The sequence below is a fragment of the Phocoena sinus genome, chromosome 17 (assembly GCF_008692025.1).
Source record: "Phocoena sinus isolate mPhoSin1 chromosome 17, mPhoSin1.pri, whole genome shotgun sequence".
NCBI lineage: Eukaryota > Metazoa > Chordata > Mammalia > Artiodactyla > Phocoenidae > Phocoena > Phocoena sinus.
In genome coordinates, this window is record NC_045779.1 from 60737994 (window position 1) to 60758245 (window position 20252).

General features: G+C 38.6%; 1 protein-coding gene across 1 annotated transcript in view; it reads left to right on the forward strand.

Annotated features, from left to right (window-relative positions):
- Positions 1 to 20252, forward strand: part of COL14A1 (collagen type XIV alpha 1 chain) — a 245422-nt gene that overhangs the window by 106202 nt on the left and 118968 nt on the right. Inside the window, exons 20-24 of the mRNA XM_032610321.1 lie at positions 2336 to 2458; positions 4649 to 4798; positions 7932 to 8048; positions 15627 to 15773; positions 19867 to 19923. Of these exons, the coding sequence (XP_032466212.1) occupies positions 2336 to 2458; positions 4649 to 4798; positions 7932 to 8048; positions 15627 to 15773; positions 19867 to 19923 (594 nt within the window). The remainder of the gene's footprint in view (positions 1 to 2335; positions 2459 to 4648; positions 4799 to 7931; positions 8049 to 15626; positions 15774 to 19866; positions 19924 to 20252) is intronic.

Below are 20252 nucleotides of genomic sequence, written 5' to 3' on the forward strand. Positions count from 1 at the left end.
AGGAATAAGGCTCCCTGACTTCAGACTATATTACAAAGCAACAGTAATCAAGACAGTATGGTACTGGCACAAAAACAGAAAGATAGATCAGTGGAACAGGATAGAAAGCCCAGAGATAAACCCACGCACATATGGACACCTTATCTTTGATAAAGGAGGCAGGAATGTACAGTGGAGAAAGGACAGCCTCTTCAATAAATGGTGCTGGGAAAACTGGACAGGTACATGTAAAAGTATGAGATTAGATCACTCCCTAACACCATACACAAAAATAAGCTCAAAATGGATTAAAGACCTAAATGTAAGGCCAGAAACTATCAAACTCTTAGAAGAAAACATAGGAAGAACACTCTATGACATAAATCACAGCAAGATCCTTTCTGACCCACCTCCTAGAGTAATGGAAATAAAAACAAAAATAAACAAATGGGACCTAATGAAACTTCAAAGCTTTTGCACAGCAAAGGAAACCATAACCAAGACCAAAAGACAACCCTCAGAATGGGAGAAAACATTTGCAAATGAAGCAACTGACAAAGGATTAATCTCCAAAATTTACAAGCAGCTCATGCAGCTCAATAACAAAAAAACAAACAACCCCATCCAAAAATGGGCAGAAGACCTAAATAGACATTTCTCCAAAGAAGATATACAGAATGCCAACAAACACATGAAAGAATGCTCAACATCATTAATCATTAGAGAAATGCAAATCAAAACTACAATGAGATATCATCTCACACCAGTCAGAATGGCCATCATCAAAAAATCAAGAAACAATAAATGCTGGAGAGGGTGTGGAGAAAAGGGGACACTCTTGCACTGCTGGTGGGAATGTGAATTGGTTCAGCCACTGTGGAGAACAGTATGGAGGTTCCTTAAAAAACTACAAATAGAATTACCATATGACCCAGCAATCCCACTACTTGGCATATACCCTGAGAAAACCAAAATTCAAAGAGAGTCATGTACCAAAATGTTCATTGCAGCTCTATTTACAATAGCCAGGACATGGAAACAACCTAAGCGCCCATCATCGGATGAATGGATAAAGAAGATGTGGCACATATACACAATGGAATATTACTCAGCCTTAAAAAGAAATGAAATTGAGCTATTTGTAATGAGATGGATAGACCTAGAATCTGTCATACAGAGTGAAGTAAGTCAGAAAGAAAAAGACAAATACCGTATGCTAACACATATATATGGAATTTAAGGGAAAAAAATGTCATGAAAAACCTAGGGGTAAGATAGGAATAAAGACGCAGACCTACTGGAGAACGGACTTAAGGATATGGGGAGGGGGAAGGGTGAGTTTTGACAGGGCGAGAGAGAGTCATGGACATATACACACTAACAAACGTAGTAAGGTAGATAGCTGGGGGGAAGCAGCCGCAAGGCACAGGGATATTAGCTCGGTGCTTTGTGACAGCCTGGAAGGGTGGGATGGGGAGAGTGGGAGGGAGGGAGACGCAAGAGGGAAGACATATGGGAACATATGTATATGTATAGCTGATTCACTTTGTTGTAAATCAGAAACTAACACACCATTGTAAAGCAATTATACCCCAATAAAGATGTTTAAAAAAAAAAAAAAAAAAAACTATTTAACGACTATTACTATAGAAATATGACTTAAACTTCATTACGGAAATACTGTCACATTTAACGGTATCTTTACAGTAAGATTATTTCAAAGTGTGTTCTTTGAAATAAGTTTGGATGGTCCACTTTTTTTAAGCAGTGGTCAACACAACTAAATTCTCAACAACAAAGTGATAATGATAATATCCATCAATACTCACAATATTTTACAAAGCTCCTTCATATAAATGGCTTTAATGTTTTGATTAAAAATTGATGGATGATGATATAAAGTTTCAAAAAATATAGGTAATGTGAAGATGAAAGCAAAAACAATCATCAGCATCTTACCTCTGAGAATTACCGTCATCACTATTATCTAATCATCCTTGATACGGCTGTACAAACATCCTTTGACAGTGAAACAGAGTGGTGTGTCAACAGAAATTTTTTAATAAACACAATTCAGTTTTACTTAAAAGTAACTGAAGAAGGAACGCAAATTTCATTGAATGAACCGCTGATCTTCAGAAAAAATTGTTTTACCACAAGAACAATTATTTTCTATTATTTAATATTTAACACAACCATGGATTCTCAAAGGCTTCTTACCCTGTGTTTTAGTACATTTCCCTTGTAAGTATTTTTAACATTGTGGGAAGACATCTTAGATTTTGTTAACCACAGGGTAGGTTGTAAAGATGGAAACCACACTAAACCCCCTTTTTTCATTTTCCTTCTTGCCCAGTGCCACCTTCTGGTCCCCAAAACCTACAGGTTTCCGAAGAATGGTATAACAGATTGCGCATTACATGGGATCCCCCATCTTCCCCTGTAAAGGGCTATAGGATTGTCTATAAACCTGTCAGTGGTAAGTCATGCTTTTGAAAAAAAATATTGTTTTTCAAGATAGGTTATTTTTGTTTTTACTTTCTATGTTTGGTTTCATCTTTGGCTTTAAGAAATGGGAAGAGTCTCTTACCATTTTGGAAAAAAAAAAAAAAGGCTTTGAACTTATGACCTTAGGTAAAAATAACTGATACGCTAAGGAGCAGAATATATACTTAGTTTACACCTGACCTAGACACACCCCAGACAAGGAGCTGCCTAAGCAGACCTTGACTCCATAGCAGTAGGAAGCTTCTAGGGCTCGATGAGTATTTGGAATCTGTAATCTCTAATTCCTCTTCTACCTCTTCTTGAATTAGTTGGAAAAACTCCATTTACCAACTTCTCAGTCTCCTTATTTTGGAAACTACGTTAAGGTATAAAATTCATCAGAGCCCTAAGATTGTGGTAGTAAAAGGCTTTCTCATAAACCTCTCAGCCACCTTGATCACCTCTGTCCTTACTTCCCACATCATTATTTCCTGAAGGCAGGAGAATGACCCAGATGGGGGAGATTGTACCCTTGGTCCATCTGCCCGTGGAGACCATGTGCAACTTCACCTGTTACAGTATCATCTCCTGACACTGAGTATTTTCATGAAGTTTAAACAGGAGGCTAAAAATAGATATTATAAGAGTCTTCTCAGTTTTCTGGACCTGGGCCTTCAGTACTCCAATTGTTCAGCAGGAAAGGGTTCTCCTATTATTTCTCTTGATTTGGCAGGAAAATTTAAAAATCATCCTCTGGGTCATTAAAAAGCTCTTTCTGCCCTCAAAAACTCTGTGAGTCTCAATCTGTCATCTGAGATGTAGCTCTTGCCTCTAAAACACCTTCCAGACTTTTCTATTGTGTCCCATTATCTAGGTCCATACAGTTAAAATACTCCACCTCCAATTTCTCCAGACAAACATATCTATGAACCATAAAAATGAAAGAGCAAGAATATACCGTGAATGCACTAGCTTGCTCAAGACTGATGCCTTGGGATCCAACACCAGCTTTTTTGTTTCTTTTCTTTAGGCCTGAGGCACGTGTTCATTTGCAAAACAGCCCTGCTGAATTTATTCTTTGGACCATTCTATAAATACTTACCAGATTTTCTGAGGGAAAATAGCTTTGTTTTAGGCCAGTGGTTCTTAACTGGTACAGTTTTGCTGCCCAACAGAGAGATTTTGGTTGTCTACGTTCTGTCCCAACTTGGGGTGTAGGGAGTTGCTATTGGCCTCTAGCAGGTACAGTTAAGCATCTTACAAGTCACTGTAGGCAACTTGCTCCCCCATAGCTCCAGAATAAAAAATTATCTAGCCCAAAACGTCAACAGTGCTGAGGTTGAAAAATCCGGTTCTAGGTCAAGTGGAAGAACGGTATGATGTCATTTGCATTGGGAGTTGGGGGTGTGGGAAAATCTCTACTGAGATAACACATACATACAGAAAAATATAAATATATTGTTGGAAGGAGGGGGTTCTGGAGTAAAGTGATAAGTATTTTAGGACCTTATTAAGTCAAAGCGCTCAAAGAATGAGCACATAGGGGAAGAGGCAGGAGGTAAATACACTTGTATAGGACATAGCATGGAGTGTTTTTAATGATCAGAGATTCCGCTGGGTTGAAACAGAGATGAAAATGTAGAAGCCCAAAGAAGCCAGATAGTCAAGGGCCTTGGAGTACAAGTGTCATCTGTCTGGTCTTAAAAAGCATAAGAGGAGTGGGTAAAGCCCATAATGGTAACATATATGCTGGTCCCCCATGTGGCAAGGTATGGCATAGTGTCCATGATAAAATTTGCTGCTAAGGCCACTTGCATGCTGTCCGGGGACAAAGCTAGGTGCCTGAGGTGGGGTAACTGAAAATGACTTCTGTTTAGCACATGCCCCAAAGCCTATGACAACATAGGAGCTCCACTGTGAAGGCCTCGCACTATGGTGGGTGGTGGATTGTGGGGTGGGCCAGCTTCTTCAAGTCCTAGGGGAAGAACTAGTTGCCTAAAAAGAGCCTTAGGCTGGGAGTCAGGTATGTAAGTCTTGGAGCTAAATGGGGCTAGATTCAAACCCCAGCTCTGCTGTTTGCCTTTGGGACAATCTGAAACACAGTGGAGTAAGTACTGTTACTTCAGGAGTGTTTCCATTTTTCCACATTCTGTTATAACTGAAATACACTCTTTCTTCTTAGTTGCTGGCCCAACGCTGGAAACATTCGTAGGGGCTAACATTAACACCATCCTTATTACAAACCTCCTCAGTGGAATGGACTACAACGTGAAAATATTTGCTTCCCAGGCCTCAGGTTTCAGCGACGCTCTAACAGGCGTGGTGAAAACACGTAAGACTGATGTCCTGTCACTTCAGCCCCTGCATGTGGTTTTGCTGCTTTGTTTTTCCTATAACTCAACCCCTGCTTCAACTTGGCGGTTGGTTTTTCTTTTCCTCAGCCTTGCCCTTTCTGGATGGTGTTTCGTGGAAAGAAAGGTGTGCTCCTTACTCAGGGCTATAGTTCAGAGTCCTAGTTGGCAGACGGAATGTCAGAACCTGGCATGCCAATATGTTTGATGGTGGTGGATGGGATTTCCTTCTGGGAAGTCTTTGCTGGTATTTTTCAAATTAGGTGAAATTTTCCAACCAACCTGTATAGCCTGATGCGGCCAAAACCTATCAAAGTTGAGCCAGGGGGAAATTTGCCTTTTCTCAAAGCCTTTGCCCCTCCTCTCTCTCTCTCTCTCTCTCTCTCTCTCTCTCTCTCTCTCTCTCTCTCTCTCTCTCTCTCTCTCTCTCTCTCACTATCTCGTGCACACACACACACACACACACACACACACACACACACACACACACCCCATCCATAAAAGATACTTGCACCACTCAAAAGACTTCCTTCTCTATCTTTTAAGGGTTTACATGCTGTCTGCTCACCATCTGGGACTTCTCCTTGGCATGCACCGCTCGCAGACACCCATGGTATAATACAGTGTTTTCCAACTCCAGCACATATGTTCCATATTCCTGACGTTTGTTATGCTTCCACACCATCTGTTTAATATATTTCTTTAAATGGACTTACAGTTTCTGTTTTTTTTTTTTTTTTTACTTAAATGCTTTTAAAACCCACAAATTACTCTAAACAGAAAACCAGTATTTTCAATACACGTTAAAGGTTAATACATAAATGACCAAAATAAAAATGGTTTGGCTGTGTGATCACTGAAATTATCCTGAGTGCTATCAACAGTACATGCCCCATACTCGAGAATGATCATCATGGTATAATCAGAAGTATAAACCTTAAATCTTCTACTTATTAGCTAAGGCCTTGAGCAAATTACTTAACTTCTCTGAGCCTAAATTTTCTCAACTCCGAGATGAAGATAATCATAACTGTTTACAGGCTGCTTGGCAGGATTAAAGAGATAATGTATAAAAAGTGTCTACCATATGGCAAGCACTCAATGAATAGCCACTATTATTATTGTAATAATTGTCCTTTATGCATTTGGGCCATATCTCACTCTGACTGCTAATCAAAAAATTAATCCGATAAAAGGAATTTGTAAGGATGAGGCATATATTAGACCAAACCCCAAGCCACCTATATCTGGCAACTGTGTTTTATATAGGGCCTATCCTTTCATTAGAGAAAGCTTCCTGAATTCTCTTTTATGGAATATCTTTAGATTTTAAAGGCTAGATATGGAATCAATTTAATCTCAGAAGAAATAGTCTCTGTCTTCAACAGACCTAGGAAGGCTTTGGCCTGTGGTTCTGATCTCGTACTTGGCTGTTGAAATGATACTGTTTTAGGTACTACTGTAAACTGCAAGTAATTTCCCTGTGTTGTGCCATTATAGTAACCCCTCAGTCCCTCCTTAGGAATAGCTTGGAGTCCCCTGTGTATTTCCCTACCCTTTCTTACCTCTCTCCTCTAGTTTATCTTCATTTTCCTCTCCAGATTACCCTTTCTGTTTGTGCCATGTTTTATGTCCATGATTTTCTATTGGTCTTTCTTCTCCTTACTCTTTCTTGTCTCTTTTTATCCTCCTTTCTCTGCTCCCCTCTTTCTTCTGTTTCATCCCTCTTCTCCCCTTTAATAAATGTGGTGATTATTCCAAATATATTTTAAAAGACTGAGGGTATTGAACTGTTTTATAGTCTACCCTTAAAGTAAAAATTAGATTGGCTTATTATTTGTTTTCTCTCTTTCTCCCAAGCAAGATAAAACCCCATACAATGGCAAATAAATTAATTCAAGGTGTTTTTAAAATTTAGTGTGGTTATATAAATCGTTACTGATTTCCTTTTTTGTTGGGGGGAGAGGGTTGTTTAATTGGCCTTAGGGAAGAAGGTTTTCCCTTGCTGACCTAACAGAAAGGAATAATGTCAAGATGCAAACTGTGATTAGTCTAGGTTATCTCTACTGTCTTGAAAAGTAATTATAAGCTATTTTTAAACTTTATGAAGTAGCTAAAAGAGAGGGGAAGTATGAGGAAATGATGTGGATGAAGTCCGAGGTCATTAGAGAAAGTAAACATTCTTAATTTTCTGCTCTTTCTGCTTGGATCTAAGTGATAAACACTGGATATTTAGTCCTCTATTGTATTGGAGAAACAATATTTTTACTGCTTCCCCAAATAAACTCCCTGTGAAACATTTCTAAGAGTATAAGAATCTGTGTATTTCTTTTGATTATTTTTTATCTGTGTAAAATCTTTCCTTTTTAAATTTTCAAATACGTATCCATTCTCATTCAATCATGTTTTGAAGACCAGTCGGTGTGAACTGCTTCTGTCTGAATAAGACTTCCCCTTTGTCTGCTTTGCTCTTCCCTTTCATTTAAACCATGACTATCTTTCAGTGGTTGATGAGTGCATATCGTATTAAACGTTTTTATTATAAAAGTATTATATATTAATTGTGGAATATTTTAAAAGCACACACAAAGAGGAAAGATTTAAAATCACCCATAAGTTTACTACCCTTGCTTCTGGTCTTTCCAGAATATATATTTTCTTTTGTGTTTGCAAATAGCAGACAGACCCTATCATACATCATGTTTTGCAACTGCTTTTTTTTTTTTTTTTTTTTTTTTTTGCGGTACGCGGGCCTCTCACTGTTGTGGCCTCTCCCGTTGCGGAGCACAGGCTCCGGACGCGCAGACTCAGCGGCCATGGCTCACGGGCCCAGCCGCTGCGCGGCATGTGGGATCTTCCTGGACCGGGGCACGAACCCACGTCCCCTGTATCGGCAGGCGGACTCTCAACCACCGCACCACCAGGGAAGCCCGCAACTGCTTTTTTAAGTTATAAAATAGTTAACCTTTTGTGCACTAATTTATTGTGACTTTACGAATTTCCCACCACTGGCTATGGAAATTTGAATTCGAATTTTACCATGTTAATTCAGACTTGGGGACATTTGTGGCATTGTCTGCAATATGACATAGTTATGTTTCTGTTTCACTACAGTGTTTTTGGGTGTGACCAATCTTCAGGCAGACCAGATCCAAACAACCAGCTTGTGTGCTCGCTGGCAGGTGCAGCGTCATGCCACTGCCTACAGGGTAGTTATCGAATCCCGCCAGGGTAAGTGCAATCCATCACATATGTTTTTGTCAATACTCATGTACTCTGTGCCAATCACTGTGGACAACACACAAGGAACATTAGACAAAAGCATTCTTCTTGAGGAGGCAATATTATGTTATGGATCGTGCAGGATTTGGAATCAGGACGGCTGGTTAAGCCAATTTTTTAACCTCTCCAAACCTCCATTTTCCCATCTGTAGTTAATGGGTAGAACCGTAGTGCTGATCTTGTGGCATTCTGCTAGGATTAAGCTGAGAGAATCCGTGTAAAACATTTGCAACAGTGCTTTGCACATATTAAGCACCCAGGAAATGTAAGCTGCTATTGGTGATAGGAGCTGAATAGGCAGGACTGGTAACATATGTTAAAATTATATGGCGCTATTATGTTGGTCTTTACTCCATGGGGATCTAGGTTTGACTCTAATGTTTTTCTCAGTGATTTTTTTTTTTTTTTTTGCTTTTGGGGATAATTGATGAGCAGCAAACCCTCATTCAGGAGATGATATGAGGTATCTATGCTATCATGGACAGGTTCTTCAGCATCACAGCTCTCAAGTACATCTACAATTTGGGACTTGGCTTCAAAGTTGAAACACGGAAAATGTCTGCTTATTTTCACTAAAAGTATCAAGAAGAATGACAAAAGACTGATTCCCCAAAAATGAGTTTCCAGGGACCATTAATCCTCTTTTCACATTAACAGCATGAGTAATATTCAGAAGATGAGATCCAATAATGAAAATTACTTTAATCAGATTTGTATTATCAGTAGAAGAGATGCGTCTTGTTATTTTGGGGGAGGACATAGACACTAGAGAATCCCAGTTGATTTTTTTTAATCTTTCAAATTTGCTAATAAGATCGTTAAATTTTCTTTCTTTCTGAGTAAATGATCATGGTTTTCCCATTTGAAAAAGCAGAAGGAGCTAATTTTTCGGGTCTGGATAGGACTGAGTTTAGTTCGTAGCCCACATCCCTGGCTATAACTACATTCAACATGCAGAAATCCCACTTTTGATCCAATCCAGAAAGTGGAAAGCACAGTTTAGTAGAGGGCTGAGAGTGTTTGGAAATATGCTGAAAATACGAGAATAGGAGATGAGAACACGAGAAGAGATTCCTGCCAACACCAACCAAGGCATTGTCTCCACAGGCGTGCTTAAGCTATTAATTCCTTGATTCCCTGCATGTGATCCCGTAAGGGTCTCTTTAGCCAGACACTGGCTGAGCTTATGGGAGTGGCTTTAATCTGGAATAAACATTGAATAAGGGAAAGTCAGGACAAATCATATGGGTTTTATGGTGGTTTTATGTGATTTATGGGATGCTTAAGCAGAATTAGATGAAAGATATGCAAGTGTTTGAGAAACAACTATAAATCTTGAGGAGTTATGTTTCATTTATCTTTTTAAGACTAGCTAAGTCGCACTTTAATATAGAACGGTTGACATTTATCACATTTCGGTGGTATTTGTTAAGCTTTAACAAAATAGTAGCTATAAAAATCACACTTCCAAACTACTCCAGAATATTTTTATCTTTTATATCATTTAAGAAGTTGGCATTGAGACATAGGTTCCTGTAGATATTCACTGGCTTTCGTTAAAAATTATAATTATATAGATTGACATAAAGATATCAAAACTGTCTATCATGGGATTAGTGAAATCCATCAGTTTATTTATTTTTTTTAATGGTTTTACTTTAGCATATTTGAAAAATGGCACTGGGATTCTTATCAGAGGATGTGATTGACGGGTCTGGTAACACTGATCTGGTAATTTAAAACCTCAGTATGCTCTTTCTGATGCCAAGATGTTTACTAGCAAAAAATGCAAGTCCCTATTTCCTTCTTCCAGTTAAGTTAATTTGTACTCTCCCAGGATTGTCTTCAGGCTGCCAAAAACCTCTTTGACTGAGCCTCAACAGTCTCAATTCAATAGGAATGAACAAAAGTGTTGCTCAATTTATTTTTCATCAGCACTTATAGCTGAGAGATTTATAAGCCCAGTTAGCCTACATCTTATTCACTCAGGTGTCCAACTGAATACTATTAACCAACTAGACAGCAACAGATTCTAATTGATGTTTGGGGTGGGGAGTTAATGTGGGGAGAGCAGTAGGGAAGATGTTTAGATATTTTAACTTACACAGTTTAGGTCAGGGAATAGTCTTTCCACGTTGGAGTGGGGAAGAATTAGGTTGAGTTTCTTTATCTCACAGAGAAATGTGATCATTATCCTGATCACTGCCTTCGAAGGACTTGTGATCAGATGCCCCTTCTTCCATGGGCACATGAGTCCCAGGGCTCCCGCTGTTTTAAAAATGTAATATCTCCCACTGGCTACATATGCTACCTCTGCAGAAATTTTAGCCCTTCCGCCTCAATCAGAGGAGAAACTAGAGAGAAATGGGACCCAATTCCTCCATGCGATGGAGTAAAGCCTCATCCCAGGCTGGCTTATTTATGAATGTCTCTGCCAAACTGCTACTGTTTGACAGGTAGTTTTCTCAGTGTGTGTGTGTGTGTGTGTGTGTGTGTGTGTGTGTGTGTGTGTGTGTATTTCCCATGGTCTGGTCAGTGCACTTTTATCCCGAGATGAAGTCGGTGGGTTTGCGTCTGCTCTGACCACAGCTGCTGGTCAACTTTCTTCTCTGGGCTTCAGTTTCTCCTAAATGACTTCTTTTGAGGCTTTCACCTGAGGTAATACCTATAAATTTCCAAGGTTTTGTGAATAAAGCAGCAAGGCTGTATCATTCAGGTTTGCTTGTTTTGTTTGGGAATGGTAGAAACACGAATAAAAGGGACTTAAGCGAAAGGGTCAATTTCTTGGCTAACATACTGAGAAGTTCAACAGTATCTGGCTTTAGGCATGTCTAAATCTAGGTGTTCAAACAATTTCATCGAGATGAAGCCTTGCTCCATGCTTCTGCTCTGCTCTCCTCTGCCTTCGTTCTCAGCCAGATTGTGAGTTGGCCCCGGTCTAATCCAAATTACATCCTCCTAGCTTCCAGCTTAATAGTTTTACTGAAAAGAGAACTCCTCTTTCTCAATTATTCCTACAAAAGTCCAGGAACTGAGTTGTATTGGCCAGGTTTGGGGTCACATGCTCCTAAATCTGTCATTGAGTTCAAGGGCATGAAATAAAATTATGGGTGAAACCTGGTTACTTCCCAGCCCTGTGTCTGGAGGCGGGGGGCGGTGGGCGTTCTTATTCAGTCCTTTCCAAATCAAAAAGACTCAGAGCGGGGAAGAATAGATTCAAAGAAAGAAAGATTAGATCCAAGACAGGCAGAAACAACAGCTGTCCTCTACCCATGTAAATATTTTGACTTTTTTTTTTTTTTTTTTTCCTGCGGTACGCGGGCCTCATTGCTATGGTCTCTCCCGTTGCGGAGCACAGGCTCCAGACGCGCAGGCCCAGCGGCCATGGCTCACCGGCCCAGCCGCTCCGCGGCATGTGGGATCTTCCCGCACCGGGGCACGAACCCGTGTCCCCTCCATCGGCAGGCGGACTCTCAACCACTGCGCCACCAGGGAAGCCCTTGACATTTTTTAATTGCCAATAAGGAGAAAAAGAAAGATTACCAGAAGAATCAAGTCCTCTCAAGAGAGACTGAATTCAGATCTGCTTTTGAGTCAGTCATCCACTTTCCAAATTAAATTGTAGGCTTTTGGTTAATCGTAGGACACACCAAAGTCAGAGACTTTGGGGTGGTTTTGAATAACTCAGAACCCCATGAGAACCTCCGTTAGTTCTGCAGATGCTCAAGAGTTCTGTCTCTCTGTCCAGCTGTTTCTGAGTTGACGTGACACCCGAGGTTGGATGTAGCGTTTCCCTTCAAGTTCATGTATTTATACACCACATGGACCACGATACTGTATTCCCTCCCTAATCGCATTAACTTGGTGACTTTCTTTTTAGCCTGAGTTTTTAAAGTTTCAAAGAATGCTCAACTTCTCTTCTATCTTTAGGTACCAAAATGTCAATTTTGCTGTGTCATCTATTAACAAGAATAGAGAATTGCAGCATAGTGGAGAAGCCTACCTTATCAGGGACCAGATCCCCCTCAAAATGATCATATGAAACAAAAATCTATTCTCAAGATTAAACTTTTTTTGAAGCAGTGATATTATGCTTGGGGGTCAGAGTATTTGAAAGACCTGGAGAGTGGAAGCATACATCATCAAATTCCAGCTGACTCTCCTGGATCCTGGGTATTACTTGCTTGTGGATCTCAGTAACCACTCAGGACATTTTGGGGAGTCAAGTTGGTATCATGATAATCACGATGACAGTAACTCAGAGAATGTATTTAGCCTTGCTTCATAAGAATGAATGCACAATGACAGATTGTTCCCCCCCTTCCAAAAAAATAAATTTGACTCCTGGCTTTTGGCACAAGGTGTTGAGGAAATTAATCATCATTTGATCACGTTAAATGTTTTTCTTTAAGGCAAAGCCATTAGACCTGAATCACACGTGCCAAAAGCAACACGGATACATCCCCATTCATGTAACCCTTCTTCGTTAGCACTGGGATCAAACTGATACTGTTTCCCATTAATTTTCCTGTATCTGTTCCAGTTTTCCAATGATTTGTAGATTTTTTGGTTTTGGTTTTGTAGTAGGAGTGAAGCCCATTTATATTCTATTGTCAAGCGTCTGTGACATGGGGATTCATGAGAAATAGAGGAAATGACAGAAAAGTGCATTTCTAGGATTGATTCCTGGAGAGTCCTGGAAGCTTTTGTGGAGATAGATAAAGATGATCCATGCATGGATTTGGGAAATGTTTGTATTACAGGTGGCTCCAAAGAGTGGTTAATGGTCAGAAAGAAGCAGCTATTATGGGGTTCTGAGCCTGGGAACCCCAGACTGAACTTGGACATCAGCAAAGCAGAGGGCAGGGTTTACTAATATTTTCTTACTATTAAATTCCTTTCACAGCAATACATAATCTCACAAACACCTCAACAATTTTTTTATTTCATTATTTTGAATAATATATGACACAGAAAATATTGAGGTAGACCTTAAGCCATTCCACGCAAATATATTCTAGAGATTATATTATGTTCACTTTTGAAACTCTTTAATATTCACAATTATAAAAATAAATTTCAAATTGCTTTCGACAAATGGCCTTAATTTAATTATATTAAAAACAATCAGGATTTGTCCATAGACAAAATTTTAAATGACATATATCATGTTTGTTCTGACATGTATGTTATAATATATTTTTGTTCAGATATGTATTTAAGATATGGATTGAAATTTACTAGGTATTATACTTTCAAAATAGACCAAAATCACTTTTTAACATTTTCACGTTTTATGCTTAAAAAAGCAATTTTTTTTTGCTCTATCTTTTTTTTAATTTATTTATTTTTTATTGAAGTATAATTGATTTACACTTGTGTTAGTTTCAGGAGGTGTACAGCAAAGTGATTCATTTATATATATGTGTGTATACATATATACATATGTATACACACATATATACATATGTTTATATGTTCTTTTTCAGATTCTTTTCCCATACAGGTTATTATAAAATATTGAATATAGTTCCCTGCAACTGGTATTTTTTAATATTTTCTATATTTTGTTCGTATTTAATAAACTATAACATTTTGCAGGAGTTCTCAGAAATATGTGTAATATTTAATCAATGTAGTTTTTAAACACTGGTTTTTAAATTCCTAGAAATAAAACTATATAAGGCTTTGACTAGGATGCAATTTGTGGATCAGATGAAAATCAATCTAGAGGGAAATTTGCATGGTAGTTTTTTTCATGGTAGCAGGGATTCTTCTTCTTAACCAATTATCCATGGTTAAAAAATAAATAATGGTTAAAAAATAAATAAATCAACACTCTATGCCTGTGAAAAAAACCATTTTAAATTCTTCAGTAATGGAAGCCACCAAGGTAGGCAGCTGTGCCAATGGAGCTATAAAGCTCTGAGCCACGAGGACTCATGTGATCTCCCTACTATCATGCTTACTAATTTCATATGCACTCAGCAGCTCTCCAACTCTTTCATTTTGAAAAAAAATTGTATATTTAACTTATATTATTTTATGATATATTAATGGAAATTAAAGCAACATCCTCTGAGACTGGGCTTCAAGGTCTGAATTTGCATTTCACTTCTGCTACTTAGTGTATGGACTTGGGTAAGCTACTAACTTTCCTAGCCTTCAGTTTCTTGTCTTTAAATTGGGGATAATTATAAATATTATAAGGATCCAATGAATTAATACACATAAAATCCTAAGAATAGTGCCTGGTACGTGGTACGTACTCACTAAATGTTGGCCATTACTACCTTTGCTCTTATTTTTATCATTAAATACCAAGCACTGAACCAGGTACCATAGTAAGCTCTCAGGAAGTGACTAATATAATTAATCCAACTTCTCCCAGTCTCCAAACCTGAGGGCAAGCACTAATTCTTCTAAGAAGGCAAAGAAATTTTGCTGTGGATATGGGAATGAAGAAATTAGCCAACAGTTAATCAGGCCTCCTAAATTCTTTGTCATGCCTCTGCCATGGTAGAGCCAGGACAGAGAAGGTGGCAGTGGAAATGGCTGTGTGTGGCATGTCTCCTTGGTAGAACAAAAAGAATATCGGAACCAGGAGTTGGGAGACCAAGATGTATGGGATGATTTATGGTCGTAAGCCACTTAAGCACCATGTCCTATTTCCTCAATTATGATTTTAAAAGAATAAAAAAGGACCTTTAAAGTGAATCCAAGGAATTTGGAGAGCCTCCTCCTAGCTTCCTAGCAGTCTCCTTTGCTATCGAAAGAAATCCTGAGTGTCAGTGAAAAATCAAGACTGAGAAGTATGAATTGGACAGTCCGGGGACACCCTGGCTGTCCCAGTGCTGTTCCAAGCTCTTGCCTGCATTTGTGGCAACTGTGCAAACCGCCTGGACCCGTAGATGAACCTTCTGAGACCCTGGAAGCCCACTTCTTAGCCCACAGGCATGAGACCTGCTTAGCACCCTACAATTTCTAACTCCATACTTATATCTTTAGGCCATTGGCAAGAAGGGCATCCTATTGTATGGTAATAAGTTGTATGGGGCCAAAAGGATGTATCTTTTTATGTCAAGTTTTAATTGTTCGACTGTGTTCTGAAGAATCATATTGAATAAAAGGGAATTCTAATTTTTAGAATTATATAAATAAGTAAATATATATATATATAAAAATATACTCACCTTGACACCTGTCCAAAAGGTCAATTAAGTTGTGTACATATAATTATAAACATGAACAGTTCTCCATTTGTTAAAGGATTGACCTCAGCAGCCTTTTACTAGTCAGTCTCATCTCTAAACATATAAAATGTGATTTTCAATTATGTAAAAAAAAAACAGTGGAAATGTTAACTCTTTAAAAAAAAGATACACCCCCTCAAACAAGTTTAATTCATTCTGGAGTTATCTGAATAGGCCATGCATATTAAGCATTTTAGAAGCAAATCATCCACTGATGGCTGTTTTTAAAAGTTCATGTATTGTTCATGTATGTTTTGTTTTGTTTTTATTATAGATACACAAAAGCAAGAATCCACTCTGGGTGGAGGGACAAACAGACATTGCTTCTATGGACTTCAGCCAGATTCAGAATATAAAATCAGTGTTTACACAAAGCTCCACGAGATTGAGGGACCCAGTGTGAGCATAACGGAAAAAACACGTAAGTCAGGGCTTCCCTGGTGGCACAGTGGTTGAGAGTCCGCCTGCAGATGCAGGGGACACGGGTTCGTGCCCCAGTCCGGGAGGATCCCACATGCCGCGGAGCGGCTGGGCCCGTGAGCCATGGCAGCTGAACCTGCGCATCCGGAGCCTGTGCTCCGCAACGGGAGAGGCCACAGCAGTAGCCCGCGTACCGGGAAAAACAAAAACAAAAACAAAAACAAAAACAAACCACGTAAGTCAAGTGTGTTCTCTCCTGATCCCTGTCTTCATGAACAAATGGTATTTTAGGCGTCCTGTTTTGGTTCAAAAATCTTATTCCGTTTAGAAAAATATTAGCTATTGCTGTGTGGGAATATCTATAATACAATTTTGTGTGTCTTATTCAGTCCCAGAATTCCCTGCTTGTGGCCCACTAATGTCATCTGTATGGTTTTTTTCCATCCTCCATATGTTGTCACAGGGACTATAAGGCCATAGGATGGCAAAGTGCTTGAAACAATGACCTATATTGTGATCTATTTCCATTAGGAACATCTGTGGAATGTGGAGTGTGAAATGAAGTGTAAGGACTGGGTCCTGACATTAAAACAATGGCACATTACTACAGCCATGAGGGTGGGAATGGAGCCAAGACGTTCCAACTGGCTGACCCTAGACTTGCCTACTTAAGAGGCTCTTGCTCTTTTTCCAAGCTGGCTGGAAATCTGATGCACTGAAGGGAAAGGCAAACTATAAAATGAAAACAAGGCACTTTTTACATGTTCTAAACAGCAAGGAGGGTATCAACTTCTTCGTATGTCAACTTCTTGATATCCTTTTAATCAAGGATTCCGGACCTAGAGGCCACAAACATTAAAATGGTTTGAATGGTAGTGAATTCCAGGGGACATATGTGTGTCCCCAACTCAGTATCTTGAACTTAAACTTGAAATCCCCAAAGATTGGTATCAGAATCGGTGGTGGGCGATGGGCTTTCTTGGTAGCCCCTCTATCATGCATTTGATGTTTAGGAAGTTCTACTACCCGTGTATATAGGCCTTTCAGTTGCCCTGAACATGCAGAAAGAAATCATCATCAATATATAATCTTCCAACAGATAAGGTGAAAGTATAGTTAATGGAATCATCTCCTTTCCAACACAGAGACTTTATTTCATAACACTGAAATATTCAACAGTTTACAGGACACATGTATTTTTGAGGTATAATTTACATTCCATAAAATTTACCCATTTTAAGCATACAATTCAATGATCTTTGGTAAATGTAAAAGGTTGTGCAGCCATCACTACAATCCAATGTTAGGACATTCCCATCAATCCAGAGAGCTTTCAAGCTCATCCCCAGTGAGTCTTCTTTCCTACTGTCTGCCTCAGGCAGTCTACTTTGTTTTCTTGTACATTTCTAGACATTTCGTATAAATGGAAATATGTAATATGTAGTCTTTTGCATCTGACGTCTTTCACTTAGCATATGTTTTTGAGGTTTATCCACACTGAAGAATAGATCAGTTATTTGTTGCTTTTGATTGCTCATTAGAATTTGTTTTATGGTTAGAGGATTATATAATTTCAAAATTATTAGAGGCCTGGTAGTGCATGAGATTTAGAGTCAAATAGGCTTGGTTGGGGTCCTTTTTAGCTTTGTGGCCTTGGGCAGTTTAACATCTCTGAGCTGCTTTTTGCTTACCTATAAAATTAAATACCTACTCTCTTACCTCCTTTGGTGGTGGTAAAGATCCAATGAAAAGAGCCTGCTGAGGAACTTCTCAACCTGTATCTTATTGAACAAGTACTTTTGTTATCACCGTTGCTGTCTTCCTGGAAGTCACAAACTGATGGCCATGGGGTTAGATCTCACTGTCAGCTATGTTTTTCTCTGGGCTATTTTTTTTTTTTTTTAAGTTTTAAAGTATTCTTGAAAAATTCAAAAGATCTGACAACACAGGGCACACAAATCCTCATGGTGCTAAATCTACAGAAACTCAGTAACTGCTGTCTCTTTTAGACAGTGTTATGTGCTCTTAAGTTTGTTATTCCTTAATGTTTAGGCTATATTCTTTGCTCCCATTCATTACTTGCCTGACCTCTAAAACTATTTGAGTTTGGGGACTCTGGTCTCCTTCAAATTCCCCTAACCTTAACCTCACAACTGTTAACTACCAGTCCAGGGTTATTTTGGAAAGCTCTGTTTGGTGTAAATGTTTTCCTTCTGTTGGGGACATGTGTCATCTTATAGCTTCTACCCACTGGCTCTAGTTCAACCTTCTGAAGCAAATGCAGATTGAGACTGTTCCCCCTTCAATGTGACAGCTTCTCACAGACTTGAACACAGGGACCATCTGTGTGCCACACAGAGAATATAAACACATGTTCCCAGTTCACTGTGGTTCTTCTTACCCAAGAGACTCTTAGGCCAGATGTTCTAACCAAACATATTGATCTGGCTTCCAGAGCCACTCACTGATTTTGTTCTTGATTTATTGACTAAAGTTAGGATATGCCTCAGGTTTTCACATTAAAGAAAATGCACCATTGTAAAGATGACCCACTGCTTCCACAAATTTTAAGATAAATACATCTGGCTCTAGAAGGATTTTATGGTGCTTTCAAAAAAGTTTTGCAGTCCTAGTTTTAATATTAAAATGTCTCAAGTGTTTTTACTTTTGAAACTTTTTAGTTTCCAAAAAATTGCCTTTAAAAGAAAAAAGTGATATTCTGTATCTGTAATAATGCAACAGAAGGTATATATTGTGTTGTCTCCTTCCCTCTTTCCTCATTCTTTCTTCCCAGAAATACCCATTTGTACCAGCTTGGTCTCCTTCAAGAAATTCTACCTGTTACTTGTTGTGTGTGTGTGTGTGTGTGTGTGTGTGTGTGTGTGTGTGTGTGTGTGTAACCATATAGAAGTGTATAGATAAATCAGTATTTATCAGTTAAATAGGATTTTTTCAATTTTCACAGATGGGATCATACCATGGTTTTCTGCTTCATTTCACATAAGGATTAATCTCAAACACTTTTCCATTTTTCCATATCAGTAATATACCTCATTCCTTTAAATGTTGAATCACTTTACTCAAATAATATTATTTTATTGGCTCCTAGAATTGGAAGAGACCTTAAAATTTGTCTCTTCCAACCTTCCTGGCAGTGAAGGAATTCCTTTTACAACATTCCCAGCAAACAGTCTGCTTGAGCTCAAATCCTTCCAGCTAGTTGGCGCTTACTGTCTGCAGAGGCTAGACATTCCTCTGTGTGAATGGTTATGATTCGTTGAGGGTTTTCCCTCATATTAAACTGGAATAATAAAAATAATTTTCTCAATTTTTCTTAAGTCTTTAGTGTCAAATAAGAATTTAAAAAAAGAATATATAAAAAAAATAATATTAGGATGTTTACCTAATGATGTCATAGCTTCCTGATGCTTTACCATGTGAATTGGTAAGAAAGTCACTGCTCTGATGTGACTATACCTGTGACCTTTAACCAAACCACACCTCCATGTATTACACAGTTTTCTCATCCCTCATCATCCAGGTTAAACTGATCAGGACACACCATAGCCTCCCAAGGTCCTGCCATTTTGTTCTCAAAACTGAAAGTTTCCCAGACACAGCCTGAATGTAGTAGGGAGTAAATCAGATTCCCTTGGCGACCACATCCTGGGGATGCAGGGTCAAAAGGGAGAAAGTGCTATTGAACATGGATTGATGGTCAATCCTTAGGCAGAATGGAAATAAAGTTTATTATATGTGTGAAAGCAACCAGAGACTAATCTGAAATAGGTTGGCAGGGTTCCAGCCTTAAATCAGTATTAAAACCACTTTGTAGTTGACAGTTTGATTGCATTGACTCCCACTGGGTAAACTGAATTGTGGCAAAATGACATTTCAAGCCTTCAGTCTGATGTTGAGGGGATGGTTGGAACCAGTTTTCACAGGCTTTGGCTGATTTATAGTGGGTACTAAATTCTCAAAGAAGACAGTTGTCAAAATCACTGACTCCCCTGAAGAATTATGACTCCATGGCCTCCCTCTCTTCGCCACAGATGAGATGCTTAATTGATGTTGTTTCTCCCTCTCCTTTACAGAATCACTTCCTACTCAGCCACCTACTTTTCCTCCAACCATTCCACCAGCAAAAGAAGGTAAAAGAATTATACAATCATGATGTGATTTTAGGTTTTGGATTTCTGTTGGTATTGTTTGCTTGTTCATTTAAAACCCAAGGTATTAATGGAAGATATTTTCTCCTTAATACAAATGCTTATCAAACCCTTATGGTGTTCAACTTGGCAATGAGTAGTAAATAAGACATAGAGATCTAATATGCAGTGTAATGAATAGAGGCAGCAATATTTTACTATAATTATGTGATGCGATAGAGATGCTAAATGTCACTATATCAACAATATTACAATATATAAATGTATCAAATTAGTATGTTGTACACTTTAACTTTATGCAGTGTATATGT